The 15857-nt window shown below is 41.0% G+C and overlaps 1 protein-coding gene across 4 annotated transcripts in view; it reads left to right on the top strand.

Annotated features, from left to right (window-relative positions):
• The window catches only part of col14a1a (collagen, type XIV, alpha 1a), a 122404-nt gene that overhangs the window by 23315 nt on the left and 83232 nt on the right, over window positions 1-15857 (top strand). For 3 of the 4 annotated variants that reach the window (XM_052065696.1, XM_052065693.1, XM_052065695.1), the window contains exons 6-12: window positions 10984-11139; window positions 11241-11360; window positions 11564-11728; window positions 11848-12012; window positions 13453-13604; window positions 14750-14879; window positions 15554-15699. In XM_052065696.1, the coding sequence (XP_051921656.1) occupies window positions 10984-11139; window positions 11241-11360; window positions 11564-11728; window positions 11848-12012; window positions 13453-13604; window positions 14750-14879; window positions 15554-15699 (1034 nt within the window). The remainder of the gene's footprint in view (window positions 1-10983; window positions 11140-11240; window positions 11361-11563; window positions 11729-11847; window positions 12013-13452; window positions 13605-14749; window positions 14880-15553; window positions 15700-15857) is intronic. The other variant, XM_052065694.1, reaches the window with a different exon arrangement.

Raw genomic sequence — 15857 nt, 5'->3', positions numbered from 1 at the left:
CAACGGCTTTCCTCTGCCCTTTATCTATGATCACGATATCTGGTTGGTTCGCCATTACCATCTTGTCAGTCTGGATCTGGAAGTCCCACAGGATCTTCGCTCTGTCATTCTCCACCACCTTCGGAGGTGTTTCCCATTTTGACCTTGGGGTTTCCAGTCCATACTCCGCACAGATGTTTCGGTAGACTATGCCAGCCACCTGGTTATGGCGTTCCATGTAGGCTTTCCCTGCCAGCATCTTACACCCTGCAGTTATGCGTTGGATCGTCTCAGGTGCCTCTTTGCACAACCTACACCTTAGGTCTTGTCTGGTGTGGTATATCTGGGCCTCAATGGCTCTGGTGCTCAGGTCCTGCTCCTGAGCAGCCAGGATGAGTGCCTCTGTGCTGTCCTTCAGGCCAGCCCTCTCTAGCCACTGATAGGACTTCTTGAGATCGGCCACTTCAGTTATGGTGTATATATATATATATATATATATATATATATATATATATATATATATATATATATATATATATATATAAATTATAATTTAATATATAATAATGTCTCTCTCTCTCTCTCTCTCTCTCTCTCTCTCTCTATATATATATATATATATATATATATATGTATATATATATATGTATATATATATATATGTGTGTGTGTATACACACCGGTATAAAACTTTATGTTTGAAGCTTGAAATGTGTCAAAAGGTCAAAAGCTGCAGGGGTGTCAAATACTTTCGCAAGCTTCCTTTTGTAATAATAATAATAATAATACATTTTATTTGTGGGCGCCTTTCTAGAAACTCAAGGACACCTTACAACAAGCAGTTAAAATCACGAGTACAATGTTAAAAACTACATCAAATAAGATAAGAAAAAAATACAACAAAAATAAATAAATAAAAATAATAAAATAATGGCTTTATGGTCTGAGTGAATAGGCTTGTCGAAACAGATGTGTTTTGAGGCGGGATTTGAAATGTGTTAATGAGGCTGTATTACGAAGGTCAGCGGGGAGTGAGTTCCAAGCTTCCTTTTGTATGCTTGTTTTGCTTGTCAAAGCAAGAACAAACTCATTAGTGAGACCGGCGTTAGCCAGTTATTTATTTTCATAGGAAGTCGGCCCTAACCATTGTTTCCTCAAACATGATTGCTGATAGATGATTATTTGGACAGCTGTGTGATATCAAATTAGACGGTAATGTTTAAATGTGTCACAGATGTTGTTAACTGGCCTAGGCTCCACTAGTAAAACAGATTTTAATCTCCAGTTGAGCCCAAAATGTAAATCATAACTGATCTTGATGCAGTTTGTTCCCCTTGAAATTATTACCATTTATTAATATTTTGACTCCAAAAGCACAAAAGTTTATTCTTCTTCACTATCAGCTTCAATTTTATTTCTTGCACTGAGCGTTGCTATAATCAAGGCTGCAAATGATGACACTCAGTGTGCTCTTACCTAACTAAATGTTTTAGTTCTGTGGGGTAAAAGTATAAAATAATCCACTTTAATTAGCTCTTGGTTAAACAAGTTTCGGAATCACGATACTGACAAAAACGCCTACCGTGACACACATGATCCTTTGGTCTCATTGTTGTTCATTGTGTGGACTTTAATTCCTTGAGTGCAAAGTAGAATGTACGTGCCGATTTGAACAAGCAAATAATAAGAGTATGTACAAATATGAACTTGTTCAAGAGCACTCAAGCAATCAGAGCATCAAGCAAGGCATACACTTTCAAACTCCCTTTGCTACAATGCATTTTTTTAAACACACACACACACACGCACGCGCACACATGCAATAAACCCAAAGGACTAATGTAAAAGTTGAACTGGAGGCCAATGAGATTCTCTTGACATTGAATGCTCTGATAGTGAGAGACGGGCGGGAGAGTCATCTTAGAGCATCACCCCTACAAAGACACCACCTCACAGATAGCTCTGTGTCAGACATCCGTTACTAGAGACACTATTTGAGGGCTTTGGTTTTGTAATTACCTCTCTTTAGGAGGTTGCTTGGCACCCTTCTGAAGGCCATTTAATTTAGTATTTCCTCCTTGTAGCAGGTGCTCCTGCTGACTGTGCCACAGACAACACTGCTCCTACATCTGTTTCTTTTCTCTATTCATCTACTGCGGGTTTATTTTTATTATTTTCCATGATTCATTCATTAGCAGTGCTGCCAATTTTAACCATAACTTTATCCTTGTTATACATTATACACTGTGATTGGCTGGCAACCTATTCAGGGTGTCCCCTGCCTACTGCCCGGAGACAGCTGGGATAGGCTCCAGCACTCCCCGCGACCCTAGTGAGGATCAAGCGGTTCGGAAGATGAATACATTATACAGTAAACACAGGCATATTGACTTTCAATGAGGCAGTAAATGAAAGCGAGACACAGCGCACGATGACATCTAACTGTCTAAAGTGGATTTTCTTGCGGTATTCCGCAAACGTATTTTCATCTTGTCCTGCGCAAATTTCGGCAGTGTTCCATCAAGTGGCACGCTTGCCAGCAATATTGTTATGCATACGCGGCAACGTCTTCTTCTTCCACTTGGTAGCTTACACTTCTGCTTCCATTGTTTTAATCAATTTCTTGTTTGTTCGTTTTCCATCTGCATGTTATGGCAAAGAGATTTGACGCTCAAACAGCATACGAGTTTATATGCCGGCATATGTCACAATTCTGGTGAATTATTATGGCAGGCGGCAGCCCATTGAAGTCGGCAAAGGCTGCAACATTAATTTGAATCATCTGTTTATGTTGCCAGTTCAGAACCGGGTGGAGTGATGATGATGATGATGACAGCTGGTGAGCCAGCCTAAATATGGCACGAGGAAGGGCAGTAGGGAAAGCAGTGAGGAGAATTGAAAAATAATGAACATAAACTTGAATGCAAAGCAGGGAGGCAGCAAAAATACCTATAGTGAAAATTCGTCTCGGTGTCCTCTGCAATTTGCACATTTTTTCTCCATTTATCTCCCTTCACTTACGGCTCCATCCACCTTGCCAATGTGTCTTTATACTTTGCATTAGACTCTGGCCCACAGCTGAATCATTTCTATTCAAAGCTGTGTTGGCCTCGCACACGCTGGGTGTCGATTCATAGTCTCGGGAGCAAATCGACCATCGCTCACTTTGGTTTGCATGCGAGTGAGAGAGCAAGATTGCACTTTTTTTGCACCAGACTTTTGTCCTTGTCCTCAATTAAGTAATAGGGGTTCGCTGCTGGGTTAAGCTAATTGTATGACACTGCACTTGGGTGGCTCTTCCGGTGCTATATGGGTCACTGTTGGCAAGGACTGCTACGGTGAAGAAGTCAATTAGAATGATTTGTATCCACTTGCGTGCCTTTGCACCTCATAATAAAAATACTGAAAATGATAGCACTCTGAAATATTCTAATCCTGTCAAGCAGTGTCATACGGTCTACCGGTAAATGTAAATTGACGTCTGGATGGCAGCAAGGTTATATACAGTACATGATGTTTTGGAAGAGGCACAGCAATGTGCCAATAGTTTGCATAATTAGTTGCAGTTTTCCAGATGGGATGAAACGGATAATTTGGAAATCGGTTGAATTTCCGGTGGGACCTTTGGACAAACAAACGTGTTTTGATATTCAGGGCTCCCCTTCAATTAAGAGCCGGATACACATTGGCAGGGCCCATTAAGAACAGATTTATTAATAGCGCTAACTGCCAGTATCACCATTATAATTGCGATGCATAATTTTGTTAGTTGTGAAAAACAACTGCGATTGGCTGGCAACCAGTTCAGGGTAAGACCCGCCGACCGCCCAAGGGAAAAGGGAAAGGCTCCATTGTGACCGCGGCCCTCGTGAGGATAAGCGAATTAGATAAAGTGGATGAATAGATGTGAAAAACAACAGGCATAGCACATCTGCAGCACAGTTCACAAGTTGGCTGTTTGAATGTGGGCCCTGGCCTTCCTTTGTGCAGTTTGCATGTTTTCCTCATGCTTGCGTGGTTTTCTCTAGGGATGCCAGCATCCTCACACATTTCAAAAGCTGAAGACTCAATTCTCCGGAGGCGTGACCGTGAGTGTGAATTGTTATTGGTGTCCTGCTATTGGCTGGTGACCAGTTTAGGGCGTACCCTGCATCTGAACCAAAGTCAACGAGAATAGGCTCCAACGTGCCCGCGACCCTAATGAGCATCCGTGTGATAGAAAAATGACAGACGTGAAAAGAAGAAGATGAGAAGTTTTTTCTGTTCTGATATTTGATGCAATGCCAAGTTAGACACTACTTGTTTATTTATGCAGTGTATAATGAATTACCAATAAAACTGGCGGCTGAATCACGCAGTCCCACACAGCTGTCACACAAACTGTTGTTTAGAAGCAAAAGTACCGTATTTTCACAACCATTCGGCACACCGTATGGTTGAGCGCAGTCTCATTAATGGGTGCTATTTCAGTATTTTACACGTAGACAAAACGCACTGTATTATTGGCCGCAGTTTTAAAGTGGTAAAACATACACCAGCTTAAACATACGGCATGCATGCGCGCAGGCTATAAACACGTTAGCTTGAAGCATACGGTAGCATGCCAAGATATACAGATACAAGCTAAAAACAAGTTTTTAAAAAGGCAACGAAAGCAAAACTGAGTTCCGTTGTATTTTATTTATCCATCGTACAATGTACTCACTTTTTCGATCAATCATCACCCGGAAATCCATCAAAGTCCTCATCCTCTGTATCAGAATTGAACAATTGTGCAAGTACCGGTAATCCATCAAAAACGCTGCGTTCCCTCTCGTTGTCAGAGTCACTCTCATTGCCATGTGGCTCCACAGAAATGATGCCGGCTTTGCCAAAAACTCGAACAACAGTGCAAGCAGACACGTTCGTCCAGGCAGCCACAATCCATTCGCAAATTGTGACGTAACTCGCCCAGCGCTGCCTCTCACTCTTTGTAAAGTTGTGTATGCCATCGATCATCCATTGTTCCCATGCCGTTCGCAACTTTACTTTGAACGCCCGGTTGATGCCGATGTCCAGCGGTTGGAGTGCTTTAGTCAAGCCTCCGGGAATAACGGCAAGATCAGAGTTCATTTGCTCATCTTGGTTTTTCACCGCTGCTGTGAGATGGGCACGCTAGCCAAAAGCATAACCGATGGCTTGAAGTTTGAACTGAGCTTCGTAGGCGTGTCTCTTTGTAGAATTTATTTTCAGGGGTTCTTAGAAACCAAAACCGAAGTTGTTTTGCAACAATGCACATAGCCACAATCTATACAGGTGTTGGTACCTGCTTGGAGCGTCCCTTTAGCGTCCACTTACACGCCCACCCTTCACTCATTGGCGGACTTCTCCCCCGCATGCCTGTCCTCACTCATGTCTGCCTCTCTCTCTCTCTCTCTCTCTCTCCATATATGTATATATACACGCCCACCCTTCACTGATTGGCCGACTTCTTTGCCGCATGCCTGTCCACAGTCACTTCCGCCTTTTCTCTATATAAACAGCGTGTCGGCTGTCAGTCAAGTTTTGGAACTCAGTGCATACACAAGACGCCCGCATCTTAAGGCGTCCTGTCCATTTTGGAGAAAATTTAAGAATTTTAATGGCGCCTTATAGTCGTGAAAATATGGTATGCTTTGGCCAGTAACATCTTGAATAGAAATGATGTTATACTTGGGCACATATTTAAGGAGGATTTGTTCCACACTTAAATGTGTTTCCCTTACCTGGCTTGAAGATGTTTGGAAGAGTGTGAGCTTGAGCGCAGCAGGGGTGGTTATGAATGGTTACTTTTTAAGATAAGATAAGAAGATAAGAAAACCTTTATTTGTCCCACAATGGAGAAATTTGCAAATGATTGCCATTTATTCTGAAATACTAATCTAAAAAGTCAGAAAAGTAAATAATGCAACAAACAATAATGCAGTTTTGTCTCGTAAATTGGTGCATTGTTGTCTGAAAACATGTTGAAGCATTGATGAGTGTACCAAAGTGGGAAAGCAGCTCAGTGATGGTGAGGGGAAGTATTCTCAGTGTGATATATACTGGCCCAGTGTGAGTCAGGCATACACTGTTTTTTTCAGCGCACCATCATTTCCTATTGCTGCAATCCATGATTTAAGACCATGATATTTTCTTGAAGACCTGCGATAGGGTGGCAACCCCTCCAGATTGGACCCACTTATGGCCCAAAGTCAGCTGGGATAGGCTTCAAGCTCACCTGCAACCTTGTAAGTCCTGCACATACTGGAGTACGAGTACATAGTGTAAACTAATACTGTATCTTCCATAAAAGTTGGGTGGTTTAAAAACGAGTGTCTCCCACTTGCAGAGTCAATTATTAAACCATATTTAATGGATCCAGGAAGAGTCACCCACCCAGACATTTTTTTTTCAATAAGTGCATAAGGCTTAAAAATAAATAAATAAATAAGGCCGATATGATAAGAGAGGCCCGATTGTGAAATAGAAGCCTACTCAGCTCAGCAAATATGTGAGCAACCAAGCACAGAGATTAGGTTAAGACAAACAGAATGGAGAGAGCAGGTAAAGCAAACAGACAAAGGTAGAGGAGAGCCGAGTTTAGGGAAAGCTTATTGGTGTATTGAGCCAAAACATAAGACATAAGGCTGTGTCAGAACATCTTTGCAGTGAGGTGAAACATGACAAGGCAGTCAATTAAAGTTCAAGATGCTGAGAAAGAACAATCGCGGAACAAGACAAATTGTCAAAATACATTGGTCGGAAGATGCTGTCTCAACCCATGAATGGCATTCTCCCTAGGCAGGCCCACGGACACAATCCTCGGTGTTGTTTCCTGATCAAATAAACTTGCCCCCCCCCAAAAAAAACCCCCACACCAACAGCTGAGAAAAACGTCCTTTTTGAGCTCTCTAAAAAGACTTTTCAGCTCAGCCTTGTGAGCATTCTTCACTAAATTACGTTGTTCTTTTAAATGTTATCTTAATTTTCAACATGTTTGAAGAAGGACTACAAATGACATGTTGAATTGAAGCTTTATCCAACACACACAGGAAGCTGTTCATTTTAAGGATTTGGGTCCAACATCTCCGTTACACTGTCACAGGAAAGCTGGAGCCTTTTCCGGCTGACTTATTGCAAGAGGGGGATACCACTCTGCAACTGTGCTGCCGTATATTTTGGCCTGCCACAATCGTGAGACACTGCAGAATTCCCATTATCATTTTGTGCATGGGATTTATCTTACATCACAACTACACACTAGTTTGATGAAAAACGGTTTAAAAGATATGACTTTGATTATCCTCGCAATACATTATCGCGGTTGTGCGGGTGAATTGCGAATTTAAAACTAGTTCTACACAGGAATCCAAAGTTGATGAAGAAAGTGAAATGTCGCTGTTATGTGGGGAGCCTTTTCGACTGCCAGTCACTCTGCATAACTGTCACTGTTCTTGACATTAATTCCAGCCGCTGCAAATGTAATCACAGTGGTGGGGAGGAAATAAAACCTTAAAGGAGAAGGTCTGAAACAGCAGCACATTCTGTCTGAGCCTTGGATAAACAAAACAAAAGAAAGTCAGCAATGAATCAAGTCTACGTTGTGAAAAACCAAGCTTCATGCGAATAGAGCAAAGAAACAGCAACATGAAAAAAGGCCGAATATGTACATGTACAATGTACTTGTTTTAAGAGCTGAGCAAATTTGACTACTTTAAAGGGTTGAGTGAGTTTTATCTCTTTGAATTTTTAACTTTCTATTGCAATATTTATTGTTCATGGGAATTAGGGAGTTGGTGGTGTTAGTCACTTACGACTGGCGTATTGCTCTTTGCTACTGGAATTCACAATTGCCCCTCCAGGTAGAAGGTGAATGTTACATTCGAAACAGTTTGAGAAATAGGAAAAATCACACTTGGAGCTAATGAGATCCACTGTGTAGTCTGCCATTTGTCAGCTGCGACTGTGAGTGCGAATGCTTGTTTGTCTATGTGTGCCCTGCGAGTGGCTGGCAACCAGTTCGGGCTGTCCCCCGCCTACTGCCCGAAGACAGCTGGAATAGGCTCCAGCATGCCCACAACCCTTGTGAGGATAAAGTGGATTGGAAAATGGATGGATGGTCCTATGTGCCACCCACAATAGCAAAAAATAAATATATAAATGGTGCCCCCTCCAGCATTTAAGTTTCCCGTCCCCTTTCTAGATATTTTGACCTCTGTCTCTGCGTGTGTGCTATTGCTCTGGAGTCTGGCAGGCAACCATGGTCACCTCTTGCAGCTGTCACAGTTTTAGTAACCATTTCACTGCTCCTGTTTGGTAATCCGACTGTCTGGGAGCCACCTCTCCCCATCGGTCGGCTGTGTGTTTGATCCCTTACACCAGGTGGATTGTCAGTTTCACCGTGTGTTCGCAAGCCAATTATAGATGATGCTAATCCATTTGTGTACTTGCATGAAAATATGATCAGTTACGGCAGTGGCTTTGCTAATCGCAAGCTTAATTGCAAATGAGGTTCAAATATAGTTCACCCAACAACATTATTTAGCGCCCGATAAATGAAAGACAGTTTAGCACCAAATCCTCAGAGTCTTTACGTGGGTGAACGTGAAGGAGGAGAGTCCAGATGTTTTCCTTAAAAGCCACCGGAATGATTCACTTTCAGCACCATTTGTTAAATATGCCTGTACTTGTGATTCTTCGTTTTTCAGCAAATTTGACCAATTGGATGCGTCACACTTTTCGGCAAGACTGTGTTGGAGGCGCTTTTCTGATCCAGCACGACTGTGCACTGGTTCGTTAGGGTATGCTTGGGTAACTTCAATGAGGAAGAATTTAGTTTTTCACCCTAATTCAAAGTCCTCCCATCCATGCGTTCACCCCTTCCACCAACGGGAATGGAAAGACACCCAAACTACCTTGGCAAAACATTACTTTATAGACTACAAAAAATAGACCAGAACTTGTTGTAGCTACTGAGGGGCACTTGTTACCTTCTCCCTGGCTCTCATTTCTTCTTTTTTCGAGCCATGTGTCATAAATGAGCTCTCAGGATATGTAATTTCAATCGGAAAAGGCGAAGGTGTTCGATGCGAGAGGAGATGAAGGGGATTTGGTGGTGGGTAAAAAAGAGAAGAACTAAGGCAGATGGGACTTTGGGGGAGAAGAGGCACCTTTGACCAGCCGGCTGTTGTTTGTAAGGCAGGCGGTGTGTCGCGATGAGATGTATCAGCACGAATCACAGTAGCGACCGACCAATCTCTCTAACAACAACAACGTTGTATGCATATTTATGTGTAAGCACAAGGCAAGGCTTTGATTTGCTGTCCCCTTCCTATGCTTCCCTGTGTATTATTTGTGTGCATCGGGGAGTCAATAGCCCCATGATTGCAGGAGCAATGTATATCGGATATGTAATTGTGGATCATTGTTCAAAACATTGGGTAGATTTAATATGAGGAATTGTCAGATGATTGATTACGGGATCAAACGCTCAGATTACACAGGTTTGTGCAATCGTTTTTAACAGCCCCTCTGAATTCGGAACGAACAAACCCGTTAACCTGCGAATGTCAATGTAAAACCTGAAATACATTGACAATTAATTGAAATTGTTGGTTTTGGTTTTAGTCACATTATACTTTGAGTTTTTTTTTTTTTTGTCCTTCCTCGATATGAAGGGTTCAGATACTTTCATGCTCTCTTCTCATACCAGGTTAATGGAAATCACACTGCTAAAATGCTTTTTCATACTCTCAGAAATAAAGTAGTTACGTCCTCCAAGCATAACAAAACAAGATGCACATTTTTTTCCCACCAAAGTTAATTACTGAGGGCGATGTTCCCTTTGAGATGCGTGCGAGCAATTGTGCGCTGCTCTCACCCTCTCAGTGCACACGGTGACGCTGACATGCACCACACACACACCCATTGCATTTCTATGCTCATTTCTTCATTTCCAGCCTAGACGGGACACCACACCATTCCCGCTCCCCTTACAGTTTAAGGACGGGGAGCACACTAAGTTGTTCTCCTATAGTTTATACAGTTTATGAATCCCTTGATTAATGAGGCTCTTTTGTGCGTTTCAGAGGTCAGGTGATTAGAATTGTTTTTAATAACACATTTTCCATTATTTATGAGCGTACAATGTAGGATCATAGTGAGATCGGTTGTATTGAGGCTTAATTAATTAAAATGACCTGGGTGCTAAAATAAAGATAACAAAAAATATGTTTTTTTTTGTGCTCACAAATCTCTCTTCACTGATTTCTTTTATGTTGAAAATAAAGCTCCAAATGTGTTGACCGTTGTATATCTAGTAGTCACACCTGTTAAAAATATAAATAACAATCTAGGGCTAATTTTTATTCACGATCACAAATCGCTCTTCAATGATGTGTTCTATGTTTCAAATAGAGCTCCTTATTTTTTTTACTAAAAATAAGATTTTATTTTTACAAAAACAAGACTAAGAACAGTGGAGCTCGAACTCGCACCCAAAAGCAGAAGTCATTCACTGTCGTCAACACGGTTAGGCAACTGGGATTTGGGTGCGAGTCCAAGTTCAAATTTTCATGAATGCAAACCAGCCAAGTATGGAAAAAAGTGTGTCTTATAGTCTGAAAAATACGGTATGTCGAAGACTGCCACATGGCCAATGGAAGACCCCATCAGATTTTTTTTTTTTTGTAGGTGAGGAAACTGATTCTCACATTTAGCTGTTGCATGTTACATGAGAGTCAACTTTTTTGATGGCCAAATGGGCCAGTGACCCAAAGCAGCTCCAGTGACAAAAAGCTTGCTTGTGTGGCAATTGTCAGCCCCTATGGATTTGTCTTGTGTCTTAGGACTGTAGTAAGAACAATGTAAACTGACAACTTGCAAATATTTTTAATGAGATTTTCAGACAGACATTGGGAGAACTTTACAGCCTTGGTGGAGGTCTTTGCTTTAAAAGAATGTCATTCTAGAATTTCATTTGTAATGGATCTCTTGTCTTTGCAGCAGACCAGTTTTTGTGCCACACCGAATCCATAGCAGACATTGTGATCCTGGTCGATGGCTCTTGGAGTATCGGTCGTCTCAACTTCCGGCTTGTTCGCATGTTCTTGGAAAACCTCGTCAACGCCTTTGATGTTGGCATTGATAAAACCAGGATTGGTACGTCGAGCATCACCTTTCCATGATATAGCGAATATAATCATTTGAAGTTTGTCAAAATGTCTTCATTACCTGTGATGAAACGTGACGTGTGATTGTAGGTCTGGCTCAGTATAGCGGTGATCCCAGAATAGAGTGGCATCTCAATGCTTTCACGACAAAAGAAGTTGTTATCGATGCTGTCAAGAACCTTCCCTACAAAGGAGGAAACACCCTCACGGGTACTGTTTTATTGTTGGCATCTTTATTTTAGCCGTTACTAAAGTAAAATTACAATTCATTGTCTCTGCGGTGGGTCTCGTGTGCCTTTCATTTATACCTGACATAAACCATATATCTACAATCTTTTATCCTTCCACCCTTGCTCTCGTTTTATGTATGTTCCTCCTCTATCCTTTCTCTCTTTTCCTTTGTCCCTCCCCAGGGCTCGCACTGTCCTATATCTTGGAGAACTGTTTCAAGCCCGAGTCTGGTGCCCGTGTTGGTGTACCTAAGATCGGGATCCTCATTACTGATGGGAAGTCTCAGGATGATGTTATACCGCCTGCAGAAAGCCTGCAAAAAGCTGGGGTTGAGCTGTTTGCAATCGGTGAGATTGGGCGCACACTGAGATGACGGGAGCTGTGAGTTATCATGCTGTAGGCCCAATGAAAGTGCCTACAGTTTGAATAGACCAATATCCCGCGTGCATTGCCTCTTCTTTTGCAGGTGTAAAGAATGCTGATGAGAACGAGCTGCGCTCCATCGCCTCAGAGCCACATGACTCTCATGTATATAACGTTGCCGACTTCAACGTTATGAGCTCCATTGTTGAAGGATTGACGAGAACAGTGTGTGAGCAAGTGGAGCAGCAAGAAAAGGATATTAAGGAACGTAAGTGGACAATGACGCACACATAAATTGCAGGCTAACTGACTGGAAGGACTACATGGGCCGTGGAGTAATTGTGCCATTTGCACCCAATGAAAATAAAAGTGCATCGCAATAAATTCAATTTTCGAAAACAGTAGACACGTTCATTTGTTTCAGTCATTTAATTCCAGAAAAGAAACTCATACCATACCGTTTGTGGATTCATATAACACCAGCAGGGCAATACTACCTAACTTCAATATTTAAAAAAAAAAAAAACTAAATAAATAATATATATACAGTGTGTGTGTGTGTGTGTGTGTATATATATATATATATATATAAGTGTGTGTGTGTGTGTATACATGTATATATATATAGATGGGAAAAAACATCTGTGAATAGGTCAATCCAAAGGTACCGAACCGTAATTATGCAGGGGTCCACTGCATATTGATTCACTACACACAGAGTGAAATACTTCATGATTACATTTTTGTTAACTTTTAGAAGTGTGTGTGTGTGTGTGTGCGTGTATATATATATATATATATATATATATATATATAGATGTCAAAAAGACATCTTTTTTGTATAGATTACAAAAATGTAATCATGAAGTATTTCACTCTGTGTGTAGTGAATCAATATGCAGGGGACCCCTGCATAATTACGGTTCGGTACCTTTGGATTGACCTATTCACAGATGTTTTTTCCCGAACATAAAAAAAAAACAAGAACAACCACATTTTACATTTTTAATTTTCGGCAGTTGGTAACCCCCGTTTTTTGTGGAAAAAGCTTATTGGTGATTTATCCCTGTTTTTTTAATTGTTTTTTTTTAAGGAATTTTATTTTTTTCCCTTCAATGCATTTATAACATGCATCAATTATATTTTACTTGTATATGCTTTTTTTCGCTATTCACAGGCCGGCGCGGTCCCTAGCCCAATGTACTGTTTCAATTTCACCTTTTGAATTAAACTACTCAAATAATACATTTTGCACAATAGTCTACCTGATTATGGTGCATCTGTAGGTTATCTTGGGATTTCTTGCAACTTTATCAGTATGATATTGACCTTAACTTAAATTAACATATAGTTCATATAGATTAAAAAAAATATTTGACCTCCAAAGCATAATTATGGATATGTACTTTTTGGTTAAGACCTCACACTTATCGGCCTTTATATATAAATTAAATCAAATCGACTTGCATATGTCTTAATGAGTCCAATCTCAGTTAACAAACATTACCGGTAAGCCTCAGCAGCCGGACATACTAGGAGAATCGAAATTACATCTTTTTCCTTAAGTCATTCTGTCGAAACTCACTCTTTTGAGGAAATAATTCTCACATCTGTTGACAAAAGGAAGGATTTATGTTATATTCTAATTCTGTCTCTGATCTCAGTATGTCAGATTTCCACCTTTTTTTTTTTTTTTTTGCCCTTTCAGAACAGCCGCCAGAGAGACTTGGATCACCCTCAGGCTTGGTGACATCAGAGGTCACTGCCAAGAACTTCCGAGTTACATGGCGCCACTCCCCTGGAAATGTAGAGAAATACAGAGTGGTTTATTTCCCTGTTCACGGAGGACAACCACAAGAGGTGAATAACTTAAACTTTGTCTCTGGTATTTATTCTGAAGGTACGGCCTTATCAATGATTTAATCAATCGTTTCTCAGTTTTCTGAATCTTAATTCTACATCTTACTACAACATGGTGGACAAATCTTTACTCCTAACATTGTGGGAACAGTTCTAGGGTTTTCAACACCGCTTATCCTGAACAAGGTTGTGGTGGGAGGGCGGGTGCTGGAGCCTATGCCTGCTGACTTTGGGCGAAAGGCTGACAACACATTGAACTGGTTGACAGTCAGTCGCAGGGCACATATAGAGACAAACAAGCATTCACACCCGCAGCCACACCGTCACTGAGTGGGAATCGATCCCACGTTGCCCGCACGCAAGTCAGGCTGCTGTACCACTACACCATCGGCCTCTGAAGATATCTTCTAGCCTTACAGTGCCCTTGTGCCCAAAGCAAGGTGCGAAAAGCCATTCCTTAATGAATTTGATGTGGAAGAACTTGAGAGCCTTGACCTCAACTCTATCAAACAACTGAGATGAACAAGAAAAGACAATCCAAAATCTCAAAGAGAAGTCTTCTCAAATGGGTGGAAACTTCTAAAGGGTAGGATCAACTTGATGGTTTTCTTTTTTTCACAAAAAAAAAAGCACACATTAAAAATAAAAAAAAACATACAGTAAATATAGCTTGCACTCATTAGTGACAGGAAGGAAAGTGCTCCACATTTTTGAAAGTGAAGAAGGATGACGGACGGCTCGGATGCACTGATCCTTTTATATTCCTCTCATCTTCCTCAAAGACACATGACTAAATTAGTACAAACAAAGACACATTAGGAATAATACTCTAATGGTTTGGTTTGTCCAACTCCTTTGGACCGAGAAACTGTTACATTCTACGCTTTGATTTACAAACCGTCAGTTCCTAATTCTGTAAGTGAGAGGACGTTCTCAGAATGACCTGAATTGAAGCACACCTTTCAAATTGCCATTCAGTCCAACAGGGCTAAAACATGACCTGCATCCCAATGAAGAAATAGTTTCCTTTTTTTTTTTCTCTTTCCTATTCATCTTCACATCACTCATTCTATTATTAAATGTCCATTGCACATCTGCTCCTCAATCTCGCCTTTTTCTCTTTGCACCCCTTCCACGCACCCCAGGCTGTTGTCGACGGCCGTGACACCTCCGTGGTGTTGCGGCATCTCAACTCACAGACCGAATACCAGCTGTCTGTGTTTGCTGTGAATGAAAACGAGGCGAGTGAACCACTAAGAGGATTTGAAACAACCCGTAAGTGTTTATGCACACGTCTGCTTTTGAAGCAGCCGCATACAAACATATGACATTATAAGATTAGCCCTGCAAAAAATGATTCAACATCACCGTGGCCAAGCCAATCAAAACCGATTACCCCCTTTAATTTAAGAGAATAAAAGCACATGCAAACGATTCTCTTCAAAATAAGAAATGGTATCTCCGAACAAATTAATAGGCACAATCATTCTTTATCCTAAAAAATGAAATTCAATTTACACTGTAGTTTTCTTTATACATTGACATGCTTTTCTGGTTCTATCATGTCAAAGCACAAGGACACAGCCTGCGTGTATGTCCAGGTTGTGTTACAGACTTTTCTTTTTGTGTTTCTCTTTTGTTCAGTCTCTCAAACAAGAGTCTTTTTGCTATTCATACAGGACATATTATGCAGATCAGATCTCCCCTAATAAAGATTTGTCTATTAGAGCCTTGCAAATTTTACATGATTATGTTTTCAATGCCCCGCCATGCTGTTTTTGATGACACCCCTTTCATTTAGGTCTTTTTTTTTGTGGGTCATGAAAAGTGATTCATTATTCTATGAGTGCAAAAATTGTTTCAACTCAGTTCTATCAACGGTTAGATTTTTGTTGACAGTATTCTGGTTCTTACTGTTTTTCACTGTGTGTGGTCGTGTGCATATGCAGTGGCTCTTCCCACAGTGACAGGCCTCCAGCTGTTCGACGTGACTCACAACAGCATAAAAGCAAGATGGGACAATGTGAAAGGAGCATCAGGCTACATGGTGCTTTATGCACCGCTTATAGATGAAGGAGACTTACCTGACCAGGAGGTAATGTTCAACTTTTTCTTGCACCAATAATATATAACCTGAAACCTGAAAATGTGATAAGATCTCCACTGCAGTGGCCGCTGTCAATGAAAGGGTTCAAACAAACGCGAAGCAAATATACGTTTTCTTGTTTTTTGTTTCCATGCTAACTTTACAAT

Source organism: Hippocampus zosterae, chromosome 5 (genome assembly GCF_025434085.1).
Source record: "Hippocampus zosterae strain Florida chromosome 5, ASM2543408v3, whole genome shotgun sequence".
Lineage (NCBI taxonomy): Eukaryota > Metazoa > Chordata > Actinopteri > Syngnathiformes > Syngnathidae > Hippocampus > Hippocampus zosterae.
The sequence above is the reverse complement of the archived record's forward strand: the minus strand, read 5'-3'. Positions and strand labels throughout refer to the sequence as shown.